Source organism: Protopterus annectens, chromosome 2.part2 (genome assembly GCF_019279795.1).
Source record: "Protopterus annectens isolate FY-2018-M chromosome 2.part2, PAN1.0, whole genome shotgun sequence".
In the NCBI taxonomy this organism is placed as follows: Eukaryota; Metazoa; Chordata; order Ceratodontiformes; family Protopteridae; genus Protopterus; species Protopterus annectens.
The window spans coordinates 1,107,360,001-1,107,383,913 of NC_056730.1; the positions used below are offsets into that span (position 1 = coordinate 1,107,360,001).

The window sequence follows — 23,913 nt, forward strand, 5'->3', positions numbered from 1 at the left end:
GTATACATAAGTAGCTGGGGTGCAGAGTTGCTTAACCCCCTGCTTATACATAGATTGCTTGGGTTTTGTTGGTGTGTGTGTGTGTGTGTGTGTGTGTGTGTGTGTGTGTGTGTGTGTGTGTGTGTGTGTGTGTGTGTGTGTGTGTGTGTGTGTGTGTGTGTTAGTGTGTGTGCGTGTATGTGTGTGTGTGTGTGTGTGTGTGTGCTGTGTTGGTTTGTTATAGTGTAGAGAAGAAGGCCATGTTTGTGTTTTTGATTGTGTGGTGAAAGGTGTATTAAAAAACAAAGCATCGCATACTGAAAATTTGGTTTTATGAACTTTCAGTATAGTGATGTTTGCTTTTTAAATTTTTCGTTGTAGTGGACTTTCAAAATTCTCGCCTTGAGATACTGAAATTTGGTATTTCAGTATTTCGACATTTGAAAGTGGATCCCTGGAAATACATATCAAAACAGTGTGAATATTTATTAAGAAGGGTAACTAAACACACCAGGATACTGTCAGATCATGCGCTGGTCTTAGCAGAGATATGGGTACAAAGAAGGTTAAACCTAGGGAGGCACTGAAGAGGAAGTGGGAGTTGGTTGAGAGAAGGAAACAGAAGAGAGAGGCTGTTAGAGAAGCTAAAGACCAAATTATGGGAAACAATAAAATTGAGTGATGGGATCAACCTGAGGTGGAATGACAAAAAGCAGAAATTGTGAAGGAAAATTCAGAAGAGGAAAACCAGTTTTGGAAGGAGTTTGATTCCAGAAATTTAAGCTAAAGAGGATTACGGAACTACACGATAAAGGGGGCTGGATAGAGGGAACAGAGAAAGAAGGACTGAAGAAAATGGAAGAAAAGCAGAATAAGTCAGTCAGAAGAGGTATTTGTAAAAAGGCAAGTGACAGTCACACAAAGATATTTTGATACCACACAAAGCTGTAGAAGATGCTGGCCAGTAGGTTAAGACAGGAAAAATGGAAAGAAGCATAGGAGAAATGAAGGACCTAAACACAGGGAGTGCAACAAACAACCCAGAATAGATAAGTAAGGACTTTGCTGACTACTACAGGAATTTATACCAGGCACAAGAGGATACTCAGGATAGACAGTTAAACTAGATGAGTTTGTAGATGGACTAAGAATTCCAAGAATAAGGGAAGAAGTGAGGGAAGAGCTGTTGAATCCTATAGCAGAAGCAGAAATAACAGAACAGATGAAAGTGCAAGTGGTGGGGGGGGCCCAAGGTTGGAACCATAATCTCATTTGCGGTTTGTAGAAAGGCCAAGGACAGATTGCTTCAGATATGGGTTGAGCTGTTCAGTGAGGTGATACAACAGAAGGAGGTACTTGGAAGATGACAGTATTAACAGTAATACCAAAAGAAAGTAAGGATTCAATGAATCCTAGCTCATACAGTCCTATAGCCATGACTATAACATTTATGTAGCTCTAATAGTGAACAGATAGCTAACTGTTGCTCAATATGACCAGTGTAGATTAATGTAGATTTATGAAGGTAAAGCAAGCCTTTGACAACATACTGAGAACAAATATGATATAACAAGAAGGGATGCACTCTCTAAAGCCAAAAACACAGCATCCATGGGACCGGACAACATCCTAGGCTGCGTTTTACACAAACTTCAGAACGAACTGGCTCCCCACCTAAGCAGCATGCTCAATTATAGCTTCACATCAGGCTTTGTGTCCACTGAATGGCGCACAGCAACAGTCCACTCCACAAAGGGGGAGCCACAACTGATCCCGGGAACTATCACCCTATTAGCCTGATGAGCCTGGTCTGTAAGGCCATGGAACATATCATCATGGAACTCATTAACAAAGACATTGGTAACCTCCAAACTCTGGACCCCACCCAGTTCAGGTTTGTGAAAGGCAGATCATGCCTCCTGAACCTGATCGACTTCTTTGAGGCAGTAACCAAAGCCACAGACGAGGGTAAGGTGGTTCACGCAGCCTATCTTGACTTCACCAAGGCTTTCGACACCATCCCCCATTCTGGAATTATAGCTAAACTCACAAAACTAGGTATAAATCCCTACATCACCAGATGGGTTGCCAACTGGCTCACTGACAGAACCCACACTGTAAAAGTTGCAGACTCCAAATCTGACTTCAAACCACTGACAAGTGGAGTACCACAGGGTTCATTCCTGGGACCTCTCCTGTTTGGTATCTACTTCTCTGAAATGTAGGCTAACACAGAAGGCCTTTGGCTAACGAAGTTCGCAGATGACTGCAAACTAGGAGCCATAGTCAAGTGCCCAAATGATGTGGACATCCTACAGAAGGGCCTCACTGAGACAGATGCCTTGTGTCAGAGCCATGGCCTCAAGCTCAATACCAAAAAGTGCACTGTTATCCCCTTTGGTAAAAACTCAGTACCCTTGAACTACCACACAGATGGCAGTCTACTTAACACCAAATGTGTGATAAGAGACCTTGGGACCCAGGTGGGCAGTAGTCTCTCCTTTGATAATCACATTGCCTCAGTAGTCAGGAAATCCTTCTATGTGGCACACCTCATCACAAAAGGGTTCTCATCCAGGAAAAAAGAGGTCACTGTTCCCCTCTACTGGACACTTATTAGACCCATTATAGAGTACAACACCCCTTTTGGAATGTACCTCACAAGACATCTGCAGCAGCTGGAAAGGCCACAGAAGTACCTCACAAAGATGATTACTGGCCTCAAACAGATGCCCTACACTGACCGTCTCAAAAAACTCCAGCTTTACTCTGTAGCATATCGCCTACTCTGAGGAGATCTCTGCCTAACTATGTCAACCCCAGAGCTGTCGGATATGCTACACCTAAAGAAATCCCAATCCCTCCAAGCTACATGCTCTAGGGACCTGAATCTTGTCACCACAATAAACAGGACATGCTGGAGGGATAGATTCCTGTCCCAGAGACTTCCCATACTCTGGAACAAATTACCCATCTATGTCAAGCAAAGTTCCTCATCAGCACTCTTCAAGAAAAATCTTGATGAGTGGATGGGAAATAGGAAATACACCCCGGGGATCACTTCTGTGACTCTGCTCAACAGGGGGACAAGAAAATAACTTTCTTGGTTGGCATAAGCCAGGGAACCTTGTTGGCTAGGCTTACTTAGGCCCTTGGTCTGATAGCGTAGTACCTACCTATGAACCTATGAAGCTATTTAGGGGGCTAATTATCTCTTTCAAACCTATAGCACCTTTTTGTTCACATCCGTAGCTAATTATGACATGTAGACCTTTTTCTGGGTCTTGCTTCTTTAACAAATTGATTTAACAGCTATTAATAAGCATTATTAGAAAGTGTGAGGAGTTATTAACAAAATTACACCAAGATCTATGCTGTCCTACAGCAGAGAAATTAATTACTATTTGTCACTTACTTTTCATATTTTCATACTTATGTTCATATTTGCAAACCTGAGAGCCCTACATGATATTGCAGGTTATGGTGTGATATGCAAAATTCAATGTCAGTGCCCTTTTACATCACACTCTCCCTTAGATATTGCTAGCTGGTTGTTAGTAATTATGAAAATTAGAAAACAAAAAGGTAAACCACCAAGGTTGAAGTCACTCCACAAGTAAGTTTCAGTTAAGTGCCAAATTGAGCCACAAATCACTGAATAAAAAGTAGGTACATTTATGTTTCAGTCCACACAGGGATTTAAAGAAAAATGGTATAGAACTTAGCACTTTCATCCTTTGTAGTAGTGGGAATTCATCATAGTTCTTGGTGAATTAATTAGTTCAAATTTATACCAAACCTTTGTTCCACTGCCCAAAATAAATTAATCACAATTATTGTGGGAATCATTAATTTAAAGTAGTATGGTATCCTATCAACATAATTCACATAAAAATTAAAGTCAGCCTTGTAAAGGAATACATTTAATTCACACATTGACTCCTCCTCAAATTTCCTTAGATAGGAGTGGTTTACTAGGACTGGCTCAGGGTTTGATTTGGGCTATTGATCCTTCTTGTAGTCTCCAGTAAAAAATAAAAAATAAAAATAAAAAAGAGGGATGCCTCCGTTCCTTAAGAGACTCAAGGTTCTGAATCTGAACAGGAAGATACAAGGATGGATTCAGAGTTTTGTCCTCAGATTTCTGATTCAGACTTAGAGGAGAGCTCACTTTCTGATTCTCTCGGTGGGTTTTTTCTCTTTCTCTGAGAATACTACAAGGATGTCCCAGTGTTTTCAGTGGGGGAACATGTCCAAACCAAGAGTTGTTACAAGATTATCCAGAACCTATACTCCTTCCTGCTCTCATGTCTTCTTTCTATGAAGTGTGTCCTGCTGCCTGTAATTCTCCTGATAGTCAGCCAGCTATCCCTAAAAAGGCAGAGAAGATGTATAAAATACCTCAGTCTTTTACATTTTTGTACACTATTTCCAAACCTGACTGCAGCTATAGCCTTAGCTGGCTCTTCTGCTACTAAGCACTCAGTTAATTCCAATCTTACTCTTTCTAATAAGGCTGGGAAAATTATCGATAGGTACAGGAAAAAAGTGTATACTTCTGCAACCTTGAATTGCAGAATTTTAAATTGTCAGGCTCATATGTTAACATTTATTCAGGCACATTGTGAAAGTATGAGGAATGTTTTATCGAGAGTTTCTACTTGTGAAGAAAATCTGCTTTACATAGCTTAGTTTCTTCTATTGCACAGATCACTACTCAATGTTTGCAATGTGTGTGTATGATTCTGTTGATACGTCTTCCAAGGCTATGGCCACTGGTACTGCTTTAAGGAGGTTTGGTTGGCTGCTTTCTCAAAACTTCCCGGATGATGTTTAAATCTTCTTTCTTTTTCTTCTTTCAGCTGCTCCCGTTAGGGGTCACAAGAGCAGATCAACTGTTTCCATTTATTCCTGTCCACTGCATCTTGCTCTGTCACATCAACCACCTGCATGTCTTCTCTCACCACATCCATAAACCTTTTCTTAGGCTTTCCTCTTTTCCTGTTACCTGGCAGCTTCATCCTTAGCATCTTTTCCCCAATATACTCTGCATCCCTCCTCAGCACATGTCCAAACCAATGTAATCTTGCCTCTCTGGCTTTGTCTCCAAACCTTCCAACCTGGGCTGACCCTCTAATATACGTATTCCTAATCCTGTCCATCCTCATCACACCCAGTGCAAATCTTAACATCTTCAGCTCTGCCATGTCAAGCTCTGACTCCTGTCTTTTTGTCAATGCCACTGTCTCCAACCCATATAATATAGCTGGTCTCACTACCCTCTTGTAGACCTTCCCTTTCACTCTTGCTGGTACTAGTCTGTCACAAATCACTCCTGACACTCTTCTCCACCCACTCCATCCTGCCTGTACTCTCTTCTTCACCTCTCTTCCACACTCACCATTACTCTGAACTGTTGATCCCAAGTACTTAAACTCATTCATCTTCACCACCTCTACTCCCTGCATCCTCACCATTCCTCTATCCTCCCTCTCATTCACACACATATATTCTGTCTTAGCCCTGCTGACCTGCATTCCTGTTCTCTCCATAGCATATCTCCACCTCACCAGGGTCTCCTCCACCTGTTCCCTACTCTCACTACAGATCACAATGTCATCTGCAAACATCATAGTCCACGGGGACTCCTATCTGATCTCATCTGTCAACCTGTCCATCACCATTGCAAATAAGAAAGGGCTCAGAGCTGATCCTTGATGTAATCCCACCTCCACCTTAAACGCATCCATCACTCCCATCGCAGACCTCACCACTGACACTATACCCTCATACATATCCTGTACAACTCTTACATACTTCTCTGACACTCCCGACTTCCTCATACAGTACCACAACTCCTCTCTAGGCACCCTGTCATATGCTTTCTCTAAATCCACAAAGACACAATACAACTCCTTCTGACCTTCTCTGTACTTCTCCATCAACACTTTCAGAGCAAACATCGCATCTGTAGTGCTCTTTCCTGGCATGAAACCATACTGATGATCACTAATCATCACCTCCCTTCTTAATCTAGCTTCCACTACTCTTTCCCATAACTTCATGCTGTGACTGATCAGTTTAATCCCTCTGTAGTTACTACAGCTCTGCACATCACCCTTATTCTTAAAAATAGGTACCAAAACACTTTTTCTCCATTCCTCAGGCATCCTCTCACTTTCCAAGATTTCATTAAACAATCTAGTTAAAAACTCCACTGCCATTTCACCTAAACACCTCCATGCTTCCTCAGGTATGTCATCTAGACCAACAGCCTTTCCGTTCTTCATCCTCTTCATAGCTATCCTTACTTCCTCCTTGCTAATCCACTGCACTTCATGATTTACTATCTGCACATCATCCAACCTTCTCTCCCTCTCATTCTCTTCATTCATCAGCCCCTCAAAGTACTCTTTCCATCTGCTCAACACACTCTCCTCGCTTATGAGTACGTTTCCCTCATTATCCTTTATCACCCTTACCAGCTGCACATCTTTACTAGCTCGGTCCCTCTGTCTAGCCAATTACTCTGAACTGTTGATCCCAAGTACTTAAACTCATTCACAACAGGTCCTTTTCTCCCTCCTTAGTGTTCAACCTTTTATACAACTCTTCATATGCCTTATCCTTAGCCTTCGCCACCTCTCTCTTTGCCATGCACCTCATCTCCTTATACTCTTGTCTACTTTCTTCATCTCTTTGACAATCCCACTTCTTCTTCACCAACCTCTTTCTCTGTATACTCTCCTGTACTTCTTCATTCCACCACCAGGTCTCCTTGTCCTCCTTCCTCTTTCCAGATGTCACACCAAGCACCTTTCTAGCCATCTCTCTTACTAGCTCTGCTGTAGTTACCCAGCTGTTCGGTAACTCTTCACTGCCACCCAGTGCCTGTCTTAACTCTTCCATGAACATCACCTCACAATTACCCTTTTTCAGTTTCCACCATTTGATCCTTGGTGCTGCCCTCACACTCATCCTCCTCTTCTTGATCACCAATGTCATCCTACAAACCACCATCCTATGCTGCCTAACTACACTTTCCCCTGCCAACACTTTACAGTCTCCAATCTCCTTCAGAATGGCCCTTCTACATAAGATATAATCCACCTGTGTGCATCTTCCTCCACTCTTGTATGTCACCCTATGCTCCTCCCTCTTGTTAAAATACATATTCATCACAGCCATGTCCATCCTTTTCGCAAAATCCACTACCATCTGACCTTCTGCATTCCTTTGCTTAACACCATACCTACCCATCACTTCCTCATCCCCTCTGTTCCCTTCACCAACATGCCCATTGAAATCTGCTCCAATCACCAGTCTCTCATCCTTGGGTACAGTCATCAACACTTCATCCAACTCACTCCAAAATTTTTCTTTCTCATCCATCACACACCCAACTTGTGCAGCATATGCACTAACAACATTCATCATTACACCATCAATTTACAGCTTCATAAACATCACTCTATCCGACACTTTTTTCACCTCCAAAACACTCTTAGCATACTGTTCCTCCAGGATAATGCCTATGCCATTTCTCCTTCCATCCACACCATGATAAAACAATTTGAAACCGCCTCCGATACACCTAGCCTTGCTCCCCTTCCATCTGGTCTCTTGCACACACAATATACCAACCTCCCTTCAGTCCATCATATCAGCTAGCTCTCTCCCTATACCAGTCATACTGCCAACATTCAAAGTTCCCATCCCCACTATCACAGTCCTAGCCTTTACCTACCTTCATGCATGCCTTCCCCCTCTTCTCCTCCTTTGGCCAACAGTAGCCCAATTTCCACCAGCACTCTGTTGGCCAACAGTACTGGTGGCGGTCATTGTTAACCTGGGCCTCGACCGATCAGGTATGTATTTCTGTACTGTTTTCTGCATGTATGATTTGGCATAACTTTATGCTGGATGCCCTTCCTGACGCAACCCTCCCCATTTATCCGGGCTTGGGACACAAAGAAATGCACTGGCTTGTGCATCCCCAGTGGCTGGGTTCCCAGATGATGTTAAAATGAGATTTAAAATTTTCCCTTGGATAGAAATTTAGTGTTTGGTCCCTCTGCTGCTAGGTTTTCAAAACGTGTGATGAAAGGGGCAAGCTGATCCAGGGAATCTCTAATATTTTTCATCCCTCCTCTTCCAAGTTGTCAAATAAATTTTCTTTCTCCTCATCTATTTTTGGCAAAAAGAGAATATACAATCTCAATAAACCATGTAAACATAAAAGAAGTGGAAAGAAGGTTCAAAAAGAAGACTCAAGCTTCCCAAAACCAAGAAGACACTCCAACAAGTCTGAATGACTATTCAAGAGACCTTGTGACCCCTTCCTTCACTGGCCCCTTTTCTCTACCAGAAAGTCTGAATCTCCATTTTTCTCTTTGGCAGTAGATTTTCACACAAATGGGTTCTGGAAATTATTCATCAGGTTTACAGGTGGCAGTGGGAGAAAACTCCTCCTTTCCATGGGGTCAACTCTCATTCTGCGGAACAGACTTGTTTCCTCCTGTTCTTCATCACATACTGTTCCAAGGAGTGATAGAAGGATTCCCTCCTTCCCAGGTGGGGAATGGGTTTTTATTCACAGATGTTCCAAGTCCCAAAGAAAGAAATGCTTGGAGACCAGTTTTGAATCTTTCTTTCCTAAAGCTGTTTGTAATAGTGCCAAAATTCAAAAAGATGTCACTTCACAACCTGTTGCCTCTTCTTCCTCTTTCAAGTTTCTGGTAACACTTAACTTAAAATATTCTTATCATCACATTCCTATTCATTCAGACTTCAAGCATTTCTTAAGGTTTTCTGTGTCTGGATCACATAATCAGTTCTCTGCCTTACCCTTTGGACTAGTTAATGCACCAGGAATATTCACAAAGTGTCCAGCTCCAGTTATAGCTCATTGCAGGCTACAGGGTATCCACATTTCTCCATATTTAGATGACATGCTTATCTTTGCAGAGTATTTTTAAAAATGTCAGGAATCTCTCTCTTGGTGAAAGATCTCTTGTAAAAGCTGGGATTCTAAGAAAACATTCAAAGATTTTTATGTTCCTGGGATGTCAACTAGACACCTCTCTTTAAAGATCTTTTCTTTTACAGAAAAAAAAATATTTATTTAGATCTATTTCTAATATTTTCAACTCACACTTCAGTCACTGTGAGAGAATGCCTCAGGATTTTAGGTCTCATGGCATCTGTGGTGAAATATGTGATGACCCTCCACTGGACCAGTAATCAAGCGGCCTCAATCCTCACCACTGGCAACAGTGTGGGGACATTCACTGAGAAGATGACAAGTACACTCACAGTATTTCCAGATACAGCTCACTGCGTCAAGTGCAATTTCCTTTAAGAGTGCACAGAGACCACAGTCAGTCTGAGGCTGGTTTCTGTCTCTTCCTCCAGATCCCCAATAAGACTCCCCACTGGCACAAATATAGAGTTGTGATCTCAGCTGAGTGACCAAGACAAGACTTCCAGCACCCTCTCTGTCCAACCAGTGCTTCCTTTTCCTGCCCAAGTAGCTGACACACACACTCTTTGAGGTTTGATTTACACACACACACACACACACACACACACACACACACACACACACACACATGGAAAATGCTAGCACAGGTTTACTAGTTATGCCCCCTTCTGCCCAGACTATAAGGTAGTTAAGACTGCCACCAGTCACTCCTTATCAGCTACTTTAGGGCCCTTAACAAAGGTGTCCAATCTTACTGTGTAATGTTAATATTAATACAAATGGTACTTTGACCAAGAGCAAGGCTACTAGGAGTGGCACATACAGTGTCACCAGATAAATATGCAAGTGCTCTCAGAACTTAAATACCTATACACAGATTAGCCACAATGAAAGGTTTAAATACATTTAATAATAAATAACAGAAATACAAGACAATACTAAATATATATTCACAGTGACATCAGAGTTCAAAACCATAGGAAATATTTAAAATAACATTGCAGCACAGGCTCACATAAATAAAGGAAAACATCTAAACTAAGCTTTATTATATTCCTGACTATATCCAAGAGAGTTATACTGTTCCTTAGAAACTTTCTATTAGCGCAAGGCAGATGTGGTGAGTGGATCTTCTTGTTGTCAGGTCCAACACCAAATACAGAATGCTCTGTCTCACTAAGAGACTTCTCAAATTAATATCTAAAATATTACTGCTGTGATAGCTTGCAGGATGGCATCACTTCTTGTCATCTGACTGCTAGTTCCCAGGCCAAACCCCCATTGCTAGAAGCTGACAGCATTTAATAGCTACCTGCAAAAATATGCAAATAAGTGCTAAGGGCAACAACTGTATTCCTTCATGTTTCAAAAGTAGCAATTAGTTCACTCCAAGGACAACAGAGAAAGTTTCCTAGCACAGACTCTGTGTCTCTAGCTGCACTGAAAACTTGAGAGGTAGCCTCTTTATTGCGTCCTATAAAGTAATTTAATTTCAGATATTTTTCTAGCCTTTACTAGACTGAGGTTAACCTCCTGTATCTCAGTTTCCACTGTTAAAATACAAACATTTAAACAGTTACAATAGTGCATGTACATTTCTGTTCTCTTCCAATAGGGCACACTTTGGTTACATTTCAAACAGCACTTTGCAAATGCCTTTTCAACACACACGTCTGTGCAAACAGTTTGATATACACATGACATACCATTCTAATACATTTGTAAAACAAGCATCTTGTATAAATCATTTTGATATTCACCAATGAGATATTATTTACAAAATTCCAGCTAGCTTTGCTGACAGTATCTCCTTTTGTCACAGCATCTATGATTCTCATGATACCCCTATCAAGACTCCACAAGAGAAAGATATAGTAGTATCTGAAATCTCTTTGGCCCAAGCATCAACACCCTTTATCTTTTCAGATCCAAGTACTGGGGCTTGTCAGAAGAGAAATCACTTGGTGGAAACAATACATATCCTTAAATCAAGGTTTCCCCTTCTCTCTCCCTGCTCCAAAGCAGTAAGTCATCACAGATGCTTCAGTCTTTGCTTGGGAAGCAGTTTCATGAGAGTTAAAAGTGCAGGGGGTGTGGAAAACTTAGGACAATTGCAAGCACATAAATCAAGGAGATGCTTGCCCTGATAAATGCACTCAATTTTCTGAATGATCTTTGGTCTGTGGCACCCCTTCAAGTGGTTACAGACAATGCCACAATTATGTGGTACATCAACAAGCAAGGTGGAAACCAGATCATACCCCCTTTGTAGACTAGCCATATTAACTCGGGATATAGCTTCACAGCACAGTCTCACTGTACAGGCATCATACATTCCTTCAGAGCAAAACTGTGCGGCAGACAAGCTGAGCAGGACCATGGCAGACCCTCACAAATGGAAACTAGATCCGGGGGATCTCCCAAGATTTGATCCATCAGTGGGGAGTTCCTCAAGCAGACCTTTTTGCTTCCTCTCTGAACAATCAACTGGCAAAACTCTGTTCCAGGACTCCATGCAAGAAGGTGCAGAAGACAGATGCCTTTTCTTTTCCTTGAACAGGAAAGTTCCTGTATGCATTTCCACCCTTTCTAATAATATCCAGGATACTTCTGAAGATTCAGAATGAATACCCCAAGATCATTGTGGAGACTCCCTTCTGCCCAGGTAAATATGGATCTCTCTTCTTTTGAAAATGGCCAGGGGCAATTACTGCAAGCTTCCTCAAAGAATGGATTTACTCACACAAGAATGGGTATTTGATACACCTGAACATCAATCATCTTCAGCTGACTGCTTTTATGATAAGTTCTTAATTCCTTCAGGCACCTGTTTTCTGAGGACATGCTGCAGGTACTAATGGAGGCAAGAAAGCCTGCTAGTAGAAAATAGTATAACAGCAAACAGAAAAGGTTTTCTAGTTGGTGCCAGCTATGTTACTAGCACCCATTCAGTGCGAGTTTTTCTCTGGTTTTACAATATTCATATGAGTTACTATCTTATGGCCTTTCTTATTTCTCTATCATAGTTCATTTATCGACCATTTTACCATGTCTGCCCATGGACCCTCCTTTTTCAATACAGTCGCATGTCAAAATGTTCTTGAAAAGGGTTTTGTATAAGAGGCCTCCACGTAAACCAGTGCCCACCTCCTTGGGATTTTAATTTTGTGTTACAGAAACTAACACTTGCTCTATTTGAACCAGCTAATCTTGCTGACTTGAGGTTCTTAACATGGAAAACAAGCTAACTGATTGCTCTGACATCTGTAAGATGAGTATCTAACCCGCAAGCTCTTATGGTGAGTCAACCATAGTTCATTTTCCACAATACATGGCTTCTTTAAGAAATAATCCTTCGTTTATGCATAAAGTGTTATCTGAGTTTACTTTAAGCCAAACTATCCATCTCCCTGTTTTGTTTCCTGTACCTAAAAATGAGTGCCAGTTCAGCATCATCCAAAAGTAATCTTAGCAGAAGACAATAAATTCTGTTCTGCTTGTTATCAAACTTTATTATTTCCACAATCTTAAGCCTAGCCTTAATATAAAATGACACAGAACTCCATTTTTGACCTACTCAGCTGCAACAGTAAGGACTGTACCATCAAGAGGTTTATGTCCAGTAGAAATGTTAACATTGTTCAACATGGGTTCCTGTTGAAATTGTAAGGATCTCAACTGAGATCTTCAGAGGATCAAGACTGAAAGTGGAAATAAGGGGGAATATATACTAAAGTGTTTTACAATTGTGAAGGTTTACTCCTTGAAGGCTTACTGTGGCCGAGGCGCTAGAGAGAGAACAAACTTTTTTGTCTGTTGAGAGAGAACAAACTTTTTTGTCTGTTTCATCAAGAGAGCTAATAAATCTACTCAATTTTACTGGTCTTGTGGTTTTCGTTCATCTGCCTTTCATCTGTTGCTGTTGGAATTGTTTTTTATCTATGGCCAGTGATCCAGCTTTAAATGTTCCACGTATGTTTAGAGAGGACAATGGTGGTACCTCTCAGCGAACATTGGATGGTTTCTTTAATACCAATCCTGACCGAAATGCTGATCGATCCGAAAGGACTGCAAATACAGATGGTAATGGGGATATTCCAGCATGGGAGCGGTTTCTAGCTGAAACACGGAGTAAACGTGTTAACAACCCATTTGCGAATATAGGAAAACGCTCCATGGATTTCCCTTCTGAGGTAAAGACTATGGTTTCTAAATTAACTAATTTGATGAATAAAGAAACAGCTACGTTCTATAATTGCAATAGTTTACAAAGATATCTAGATTTAGATATCATTCCTAGGGGCTTAAGGGCTATAAAATTTCCATCTGAACCCTTTATAGTGTCTTGCCCCACTGATAAAACTTTTCAGCATAAGTGGGAATCTGCAGCGCACCAATGCTCAAGGGAATGGATAAAAATCCTAGTGGAGAGAGATAATATTAAACTACTGAATTTAAAAAAAGACATAAATATGGTTTGTAACAATCTTGCCGCTTTGTTAGACAGAACCAGAATGGATTCTTGTCTTAGAGACATACAAGACAAGATTAATGTGTTAGAAAAAAGAATCTTTGACCAAAAAATGCATAAAATTCAAAGAGACCTCCGTGACTTTGATAGAGGCAATGTTTATTTGTATAGAGCCAATCAACGATCACGCTCTTCTGCACGTCTACCCAATGTTTCTAATAGAGACGATAACAGATGGGTCAGTACTAGTGCTGATGTGTCTAACCAGACGCCAGATAGACAAGCCTATGGTTCGGAATTAAGAGACTTTCCTGATTTACCTTCGCCTGCCAACCAGGATTTTTTTCATGAACGCTTTCCAGACCGGTTTCGCTCAGCCGGTGAGTGAGGCCAACAGCGGAAAAGAGGTTACGGAGAACAGGAATTCCAGAGGGGAGGACAACAACGTCAATGGAGAGACACTAAAAGAACAAAATGGTACTAACATTTGTTGTACTAATATTGTGGTTAATTTGTCTGGTTGTCAGGTTTCTGATAATATTGTGTCGATACTGAATTGTGGCTTGAAATTTGTGCCAACAGTATTGCCGAAAATACATGAATGGAAAGTAGAAGTATTTAGATTTGTAAGGAAATTGCATTTATGGTATTATTTTAACAATATATGTAATGAAAAATTTTGCGAAAATGTTGGGCATGCTAACACTGATAGTGTAGATGATGATAGTGATTCCTTAGAGTCTTGTGAGTCATTTGTTTCTTGTGTTAGTAATTTAAATGCTTATTGCCCCATTGATGCATCTTGTTTAAGTGTAGCTAGCAATTTTATGCCTCCATTCCTTCATGAAGGAATAAAAAAATTTCATGCAATGTTAGATTTTGAAATTGAGTATTTGCTAAGAAATTTACAGTATAACAATATTCAGTATAATTTGTCCAAACAAGAATGGGGAGAGTTAATACAATTTTCTAAACAATGTGATTTAATTGTTTAGCCCTCTGATAAGGGCAATAAGATTGTGATAATGCACCACACACAGTATCTACAGATGTGTCTAGATTTACTAAATGATGAATCTGTATATTGTGTAGTTCAAAAGGATGTTATAGAATGTGCTAAGGATTGTTATAATAATTTAATTTCTAAGGGTTTGAGACTAGGTTATTGGACAGAATCTGATGTGAAAAAGAAGTTAATATCATCTGATGTAGGTCCAGCATACTTTTACTGCCTACCTAAAATTCATAAAAATTTTAGTAAACCTCCGGGTAGACCAATTGTTTCAGCCAGAAAATATTTTTTACACAACTTGGGAATAGTATTACATAAGGTATTACTTAAAGAAGTTGTTTGTCTACCATCATATATAAGAGATTCTTTTGATTTTCTGAACAAAATAAAGTCTATTGTATGGAGTAAAAGTATGTATTGGATCACATTAGATGTTAAGAGTCTGTATACTAGTATTCAACACAGATTTGGCTTAGAAGCAATATATAAAAGTATGGGGGATCATCCTTACACGCATTATGTTCTTGATTTAGTTCAATTTTGCCTAGAAAATAATTATTTTTGTTTTAATGATATGATTTTTCATCAGATACAAGGGACAGCTATGGGTGCCCCATTTGCACCAATGTATGCTAATGTATTTATGGGCCTAGTTGAACAAGAATGTATTTATAAGAATGAATTTGTACAGAAATATGTCAAAATATACTATAGATACATAGATGATTTGATTTTTCTGTGTGATGATGGATTCAACAATATAAATCAATTTGTAAAAGAAATTCAGCAAAATAGGTTTAATATCTCTTTTGAAGGTTTACAATGTGGACATACAGTGAATTTTTTGGATATTAAGTTAATAGGTCAAAGTGGCTATCCAATAATTACTAGTATACATAGGAAATTTGGTATGCCACATGATTTTTTGAAGGCTAACAGTTGTCATCCTACTCAAATTATCCAATCCTTGCCATATGGAGAGTTTTTAAGGATTTCGCGTTTATGTAATGATGATAATATATTTCTACAGGAAATCCAAATAACAAAAGAAATGTTTTTGAGAAGAGAATATGATGCTAGACTGCTTGAATTGGATATTCAGAAAGTAGCAGAATTAAGATATAATTCACAGAATATTGGTTATACTAGTTATAATAACAAATATTATACCAAAAATAAAAATAAAATAAATAATTTGGATAAAAATATTTTCTTAGTGTCTACTTATAATTTTTTTTAGTAGTGATATTAAAAAATGCATTTTGCACTTTTGGGAATTTTTAAAATATTTTGAGGAACTTAATAATTTAATGGAGAAAAAATTAATTTTTTCATATAAAAGAGGTAGAAGTCTAAGAGACATGGTAGTACATACAAAATTTTTAAAACCAGAGTGTAAAATGTATTATGAAATTTCTGATTTAGGTACATTTCCATGTGGAAACTGTAGTGTTTGTACATATATAAAAAAAGTTTTCACAAGTATTAATAATGTTAGGTTTACTCCAGATGGTATATTTAATTGTAAGACACAAAAGGTAATTTATGTTATAAAATGTGGGTGCAATAAGTTTTATATTGGTCAAACAAAAAGGATGTTCAAAGTAAGATTACTTGAACATTTAAGGGACATAAGGAATCAAAAAGCAGAAAGCCCATTAGCTTTACATTTTGGACAATATCACAATGGCTTAAGTGATAGTTTGCAGGCTACTATCTTACAACAAGTAGCTGACACTGAAATAAATGGCCATATGGTTGAAAAGTCACTATTGAGTAAAGAAACTATTTTTATTTTAAAATATGGCACTTTGTTACCAAATGGATTGAATACAGAGTGCTGCTGGAAAAGTGTGATTTGATTAATTAATTAATTGTATAATTGTATAATTAATTTTAATTGTTTTAATTGATGTCAGTATATAAAGTGTTTTACAATTGTGAAGGTTTACTCCTTGAAGGCTTACTGTGGCCGAGGCGCTAGAGAGAGAACAAACTTTTTTGTCTGTTGAGAGAGAACAAACTTTTTTGTCTGTTTCATCAAGAGAGCTAATAAATCTACTCAATTTTACTGGTCTTGTGGTTTTCGTTCATCTGCCTTTCATCTGTTGCTGTTGGAATATATACTAAGTCTGAGGTTATGGCATCTCAAAGAATTCCTTCTTCAAGGTACAATGATCTCAGAGTTAGTGTATATAAGTAGCAATGGTTTCCAGGCAATGGCCTATGTATAGGGTTGCAGTGGTGTGCTTTAATGATATTACTGTAAGTTTTAAGATTTGTTGCATTTATTTGCCAGTCACAGTTTAGTTTTTGTAGTTGTGAGACTCACGTTTACAGTTCTCACACATCTGATATGGAGCTGTACCGCACCAGACCCATGGCTCTGGTAGGGCAAAGGGGATGGCTGCCCTAGGTGTAAAATGCTATGAGGCATGCCTGGTACTGCTGACTGTCAGAAGTGTAGTGCCAGCATTCATTACTGGCATTCATTCATTCATTCATTTAAACATATCTGATTGTTTGGCTGTTTAAATGAATGAGTGTATGTGTGTTGTAGTGTTTGGATGGGTCTGCAACTGAAGTAAGGAACTAGACAATGCTGTTTCAGAGAAGTGGGGTCCTCTATCATGAAGGATTGGTTTTTCAGTCCTCAACTTTCAGTCAAGGAGACCTTATTCTGGGGAACTGTCCAAGACATCAGTTCGGGTAGTGGCCGTGGCTCTGCAGCATTATCCTTCTCTTTGTTTTACTGATGTGCCCTTCCTTTTTCACGGCTATACTATTATTGATAACAAGTCTACAAACTATGGTTGGATTAATAATAGATAAATTGCTTTCCAAAATAACCTGAAAATGAAAGAGTCATACTTTTTTCATTCAAATGCTTTCCTTGAAAAATAAAAGAAAGTATAATCCATTAGCATGATGAATGCATTTATTGTGTTTTTAATGTAAAGGATCCTTTTTAACAGGACAGTCTAAATAAAGTTTTTATTGTGAAAATGTAGTTGAGATAATTTACCTTGTACTCAAAACAGGAGACACATAAATAAAGTAGTTCCAAAACTCTATTGAGCAGGCCATATGGAAGTTCGAGGACCCATTTCTGAATGAGGCTCTGGTCAGCATTTTTCAGGATCCATAGAAAGCAGATAAGAAGATTACGAGAAGTCTCCGCAGAGAGAACACTGTATGACTTGTTGGCCTAAAAATTCAACAGAAAAGAGACAGTCAGCCAGGATAATGCAAAGTATTATTTTTCTTTCAGTCAACATACACCCTTGTTCGCTGGAACCTCTTTCATTTAAAGAAATGACATTTTGATTCTATATAATGATTACCTGCTCCCTGTGAGCCACTGGTCAAATATATGTCCTGCACACTAGACACGTGTCATGTTTTGGTAAATTTATCCTCACTCAATTAATACACTGTTTTCCTTCCAAAATATGCTTGGAGCACTTAGATTAGCATTAGGATTTCTTGTGTAAATATTACACTGCATATAACTATGTCATAGTAATGCATTTCTTCATAGCTAATTAGGTGGTAACAGGTGTGATGCTGTGTTACACAACAGTAACTGATGAATCCCGTTCCCTTGTACTATATCCAAAATTGGATCTGGGTACACTGCCTTTACAAATAAATAATAATGCCTGGCTCTGTAGGACATAGGGACGGAGCCTTAAGTGCATCCCAAGCATCCTGGGTTTGGTTAGCAGCCCCAGCACTGAAACAGCCAGACAGAGAGTAGGTTGAGTGAAAAAGTGTGGCCAAATCACCTTTCCAGGGGGTTAGGGAGGGTTGTGCATACTTGGGGACACACAGAGTGATGTGATTCCCCTGATGAAGCTACTGCTTGTGCTTCAGGAGGAGGGGTGGGTGTGTCTGACAGGACATACCCCTTGTAAAAGTAAGGTGATGCTCTTCATTACACCCCATTGCATGTCCCCTCCTTGATGCTTTCTCAACTGGGTGCAAGGTTAGGGAAGTGCATAAAAAAACCTTGAACCATCATGAATGCTGGTCCCTCCTGTTTGACGCTCAACCTGGTGATGAGAATGAATAGGTTGATTGGCAGTATGAGACTGATAATTGACAGAGAGCATGGGGGACATAGATATAAAAATAAATAAATTAATAATGAAATAATGTATTGTGAAAGGGTGTAGTTCTCAGAGCAGAAAAACAAAATCACAGACTTACTAGATAATGCAATGCAGGTATTATGTGTATTTCTAATTATGAGTCCTCCTGACCATATTTTATATAATTAATTATACTAAATGTGGCTTGTTTATATTGGTCTGACATTTAGTTATGACTGCCATCCACACGTATCTAAACGTATGGCTTTACTTTTTAGCTGTAAACATTTATATGCCCCTCATTAAGGAACAGGCTTCAAAAGTCAGTCACAGATGCAGCTACAGGGTGGAAGCTATGCTGTATTCAGGCTCAAACAATATGCATAACAAAACATTCAGCTACCTCACAGCCAATGCAATATCCCACAAAATGCTACTTTAAACAAATGGTAAGTGCCTACATTTTGTCATTCTCTTTCTACTGCAGCAATTTGCTAGATGCCCAACAATACATAATGTAGTGGGCCTTGGGGTTGAGAGTTGTTTAAGCTGTTTACTCTCTAGCTTTATGTAACATACTGATGCTCCAGCATATGAGGGTGGTCTCCACAGCAGACTCAATACATGTGTACACAAAAGCCTGTTTGCTAAGTGGCACTTCCCATTTTATCACATACACCGTACTTCTGCTTTTTGCAGTAGTATGTATGAAGTTCACACTGCTACTGTTTCTCCCAAAGTGCAGAAGAGTGTGCTGTGGCTTAGTCCCTGAATGGCAAGTAACAGTCATGTGATAAGGCTCCTCCAATGACACCAACTGAGCAGAAATATTTTATCTTTTTCAGGAGACAGGGAAAAACAAAAGTAAAGTAAACTCAAACTCAGCCCCTGCATTCACTTATCAATATAGCAATCTTTATCAGTTTTGTGAGCTACAGAAATAAAGAACAAAACTTTAAAGTATATGCCTTCTACATACCAATGATGATGGTGTAGTCAAGGTACTGTTCTTCTGTAATGAGCTGAGTGGGTTGCCTGCTATTGCCATAGCAATGGAATGGTTGATCGGGCTTGTAGGTTCTTGGTCATCCCGTCCTTTTCCACCTCGAGCATCTGCCACTGCATTTATAGCAAAAGTTGTGTTTATTACTAGGGTATATGTCAATCATCCTGTTACTTTCGCATAACACTTTGGTATGCTGTCTAGGTGAGATCCCCTGTTAAATCTGTTGCACTTTGGTATGCTGTCTAGATGAGATCCCCTGCTAAATCTGTTGTACTTCATGCATTCAGTCTGCAGTAATCAACACTGCTATCCATGGAAATCTAATGTTGGAGTCTAACTGCACTTTCAGTAACTCATATACAGAGCAGCTTCTTTATATGACATTATTACAAAACTGATTACTTCTTTACAAATGCATGTTGCTTATTTGATACCTCCCCCATTCAAACTTACCTTGTAAGCATTTAGAGATGAAGAGTACAAAATGGAGTTGAACATTTATAAAAAGAAAATAACTCGAGACAGCAGTGCTTCCTATCAAAATAGTAAAATAAATAAATAAATAAAATAAAAAATCCAAAGCCAATGAACAGCTGCAGTTGGGATTTGAAAATACTGCATGGATTGTACTGGGGAAGTTCCATCACTTAGGCATTCCTCACGTTTCTCACCTTTAGAAGTAAGCCCTTGTGGCATTAAGCACTGAGAGAGCAACTAAAAAGTGGAGGCTTCTTTATAGACTTCTTACACTGACACCCAGTGTGAAGATGATGAAGGCCCACAGCCTACATTGACTGCACTACAGGGCTTTCCTTTCTCACGCTCTGTTCCTTGACTTTTGTCCAAGGATATAGTCAAGCCTGAAGCAGCAGAACAGTGGAAGAATGTGAACAACTACTTCCAAGCATTATAAAAACAGAAACAAAAAAACAAAACTAAGAACTTTATGAACCAATTTATTTATTTAGCTTCTGTTGACTGGGTGGGCCCCACTAGCTTTATTGCCTATTTTCAACATTGTTGTCTTTCGGCTTTTTCCCGGTTAGGGGTCACCACAGCAGAACTCTGGTCGGCTAATGATTGGCAGTAGATTTTCATGAATGCCGAGGTGCCAGCTCGATGTTCAACCTTCAACGAAGGCATGCCCATTTACGCATGTCTTTTGAATGCCCACCCAACCGTGGGGCGGACATGCAGACTCCACACAGAAGGCACTCCCCGTACTCCGGCCGGGAATCGAATGGGAGAACATCTTGATGTGAGGCAACAATCTATTGCCTATTTTCAATGGAGACCTTAAATAGTACTTATAAGGGTTGGCAGTAATTTGGCCACAATACTAAGAAAACTGCTCTACTCTTTTTTTCTTCTCAAGGGAGTGTTTCACATTATCACATTTTCTGTGAGAGGAGCTTGGTGCTGTAGATTACTGGGTGCTGGAGTTGCATATTCTGATTCAGTAGAAAATGTGGTTGTTGAAGAAATTGTGACTGAAACAGGGCCACCAGATAAGATGTTGTGAGGACAGCCAAAGTTCTAGAATCCCAGGCATGCAACTCCAAATGTTTATCATCAGATCAGATGGACAGAGTGCTGACTGAAGTCCTGTTGCTAGGATAAAACATTGCATGAAAAGAGATGCTGGTGAAGTTAAGAGACAGCAACAATGATGGTGATGTGAACAAATCAGCAGTGGTAGGGAAGTCAGTGATGGAACATTATGTACACTGTGATAAAGAATAAATAGCAACTGATGTTGTCAGCCTTTATGTAGTCAGACCAAAACAGAAGACATCTGTACACATCATGTAGAAAGTGTTAACAAAACAGACAGCAATTAGAAGGCACAACGCATTGTTTTATTGCTCTGTATTGATAACTGAATAAACCCGCGTTTTATGTAAGTCCTGGCTCATGTCCCCTTGAACTTTTACTGGTAGTATCTACACAAGCAGATGGCCAGAGACTTGCCAATTGCCTGATCCTTGTAGTACCCCTACAGCCATGTGCAAGCCATATTTGAGCTACTAAATTCCCTACAGGACTAGAATTGTTTTGTTTTGTTTTGTTGTCATAATTTAAAGGTGACTCCCAACCATGAAGAAGTTACTACAGAGACACATGAAGCCACAGCTGCGGACTGTCCAAAAGCAGTTGCAAGTACAGCCATAGATAGCATAGCATAGCTACAAATCCTAAGACCGTGCTGCCTAAGAATAAACTAACCAGGATGGATTACCTGGAGTCTTATTTTGCGGCATTTAAGGGTTAAGTCATTAAAAAGGACTTGAACAGGCAGTGTAGGCAAAAAAAAAATCCTGTCATCCCAGTTAACAAGAAAGGCATTGAAAGCATTCATGAACATGGAAGGAAGTGATTACATGGATTATGACAAACTTAATAAAAACAGTTTTGGCTAGGGCTGGTATAACTCCTTAAGTGCAAACAATAAAAAAATTTAACTGCGTTTTTAATGCGGATAAACTGGTAAACATAAAGATGTGTGACTTAAAGCACATTTCAATGTTTTGGTTTGAACCTGATACTAGCAATAAATTAAAATGCTACAGATCTTTGCATTAGACAGATGTAAAAGAGCTTTGCACAGTGAAATAAGACAATGGGTATTGAAAAGTGATTCAGAGAACCCTGATAATTTAAGTTTTTTTGCTTCTTTTTGGCTCCCCACAGCTGATCATCAACTTCACCCAGTGCCTCTCCTCATATACCAAGTGTACTGGACCCATCTGTTGCCAGGTTATCCAGACCCATGTCTGGGTGCAGTGAGGAGCTCAAGGACATTGCTGAAGCATCATACTGGTGCTGTAGAGTGCTTTTTATATAATTCTCCCACCCAGTGCATATACCTAATTATTGCAACTGGCATCAGCAAATGAGCTGCCCCAAGTTTTTCAAGGGAAAAGTATAAGTAGGATGCCCCAACCACCCTCAGTTAGCACCTCATGTTTGTTTCCCTTTTCTCCACTATGGAAGTTAACCACAATAGTGTGGTACATACATTTGTCCCTCCCTCCCCAGCAGGATGGGTATGGTCATCCTTCCTGCCAGCTAATCAGACACCCGATCTGCTAACTGAACTGGGTCATCTGGGCACTAGAACACTTGATAGCTAATGGCAAAATACTTAAAACTGAATTGATTGCTTCTCTGGTTAATTCATCATTATCATCATCATCAGCCCCTTTTTTCCCATTTTTCTACATGGGGTTGGGGTATCATGTTAACTGTCGCCAACTCTCTCGATTCAGTGCCACACTCCTGCCTTCTTCAACACTCATTCATGCCTGACTGTTGCAGATCTTCTTTCACACAATCTATCCACCTCTTTGCTGCACATCCTTACTTCCTCTTACCTCCTTCCTGTCTGTCCCAAATCTTCCTCATCAGATTGTCTTCTGCTTTTCTGCACATGTGCCCAAACCACCATAATCTGTTCTCTCTGATCTTTTCTGCAATTGGAGCTACTTTGGCTTCTGCTCTTATGTCCTCATTTCTTCGTCTGTCCCACAGTGTGCATCCTACCACCCTTCTCAGGCACTTCATTTCCATTACCTCTAGCTTCTTCAACTGTTCTGCCTTTACTGCCCAGGTTTCTGTACCATACAGTAGTACTGGTCGCACCACTGTCTTGTACACATTACCTTTCAGCTTCTTTGGCATTCTTCTGTCATAGACTCCACCTGATACTCTATGCGAGTTGGCTGCAGCCCCTCTGATTCTAGCTTTGAACGCTTCATTCAGACTACCCTTCTCCTCCCAGATACTTGAAGCTGTTTACCTGTTCTGCTATCTTCCCTTCTATCTCTATTCTCAGCTTCTTTTGATTTCCCCAATCTGCTGCCATTACCACTGTCTTATCTGTGCTTAGTTTCATCCCATGTGCCTTCAGATTTGTATTCCATTCTCCTATCCTTTGCTGAACTTCTAGCTCAGAGTCTGCCAGTACTGCCACATCATCTGCATACAGCAGCTTTGTTGATCCATCCCCTACAACCTGTTTGCTAATGTAGTCCATCACCAGTATGAACAGCAGTTGGCTCAGAGCTGTACCCTGATGTACACCTACACCCACTGGGAACCCCTCTGTGAGGCCGAACACTGTTTGCGCTTAAATCATTGGGTCCATGTACATAGCCTGCACTAATTCTACCAATGTTTCTCGGACTTCAAACCACAACAGTACTGACCAGATCAGCTCTCTTGGGACCTTGTTACATGCTTTCTCAAAGTCTAGGAATGCCCAGTTGGACTCTCTCCTCATCTCTAGCTTCTTCTCAAGTATCTGTCATTTGTGCTGCATCCTGCTCTGAATCCAAACTGCTCATCTCCCATCTTACATTCTACTAC

General features: G+C 39.8%; 1 protein-coding gene across 1 annotated transcript in view; it reads right to left on the minus strand.

The window, feature by feature from the left end:
• The window catches only part of DOCK8 (dedicator of cytokinesis 8), a 1,731,107-nt gene that overhangs the window by 471,780 nt on the left and 1,235,414 nt on the right, over positions 1-23,913 (minus strand). The window contains exons 31-32 of the mRNA XM_044064485.1: positions 19,519-19,658; positions 17,471-17,653 (exon numbers count right to left, since the gene is read on the minus strand). Coding sequence (XP_043920420.1) covers positions 17,471-17,653; positions 19,519-19,658 — 323 coding nt within the window. The remainder of the gene's footprint in view (positions 1-17,470; positions 17,654-19,518; positions 19,659-23,913) is intronic.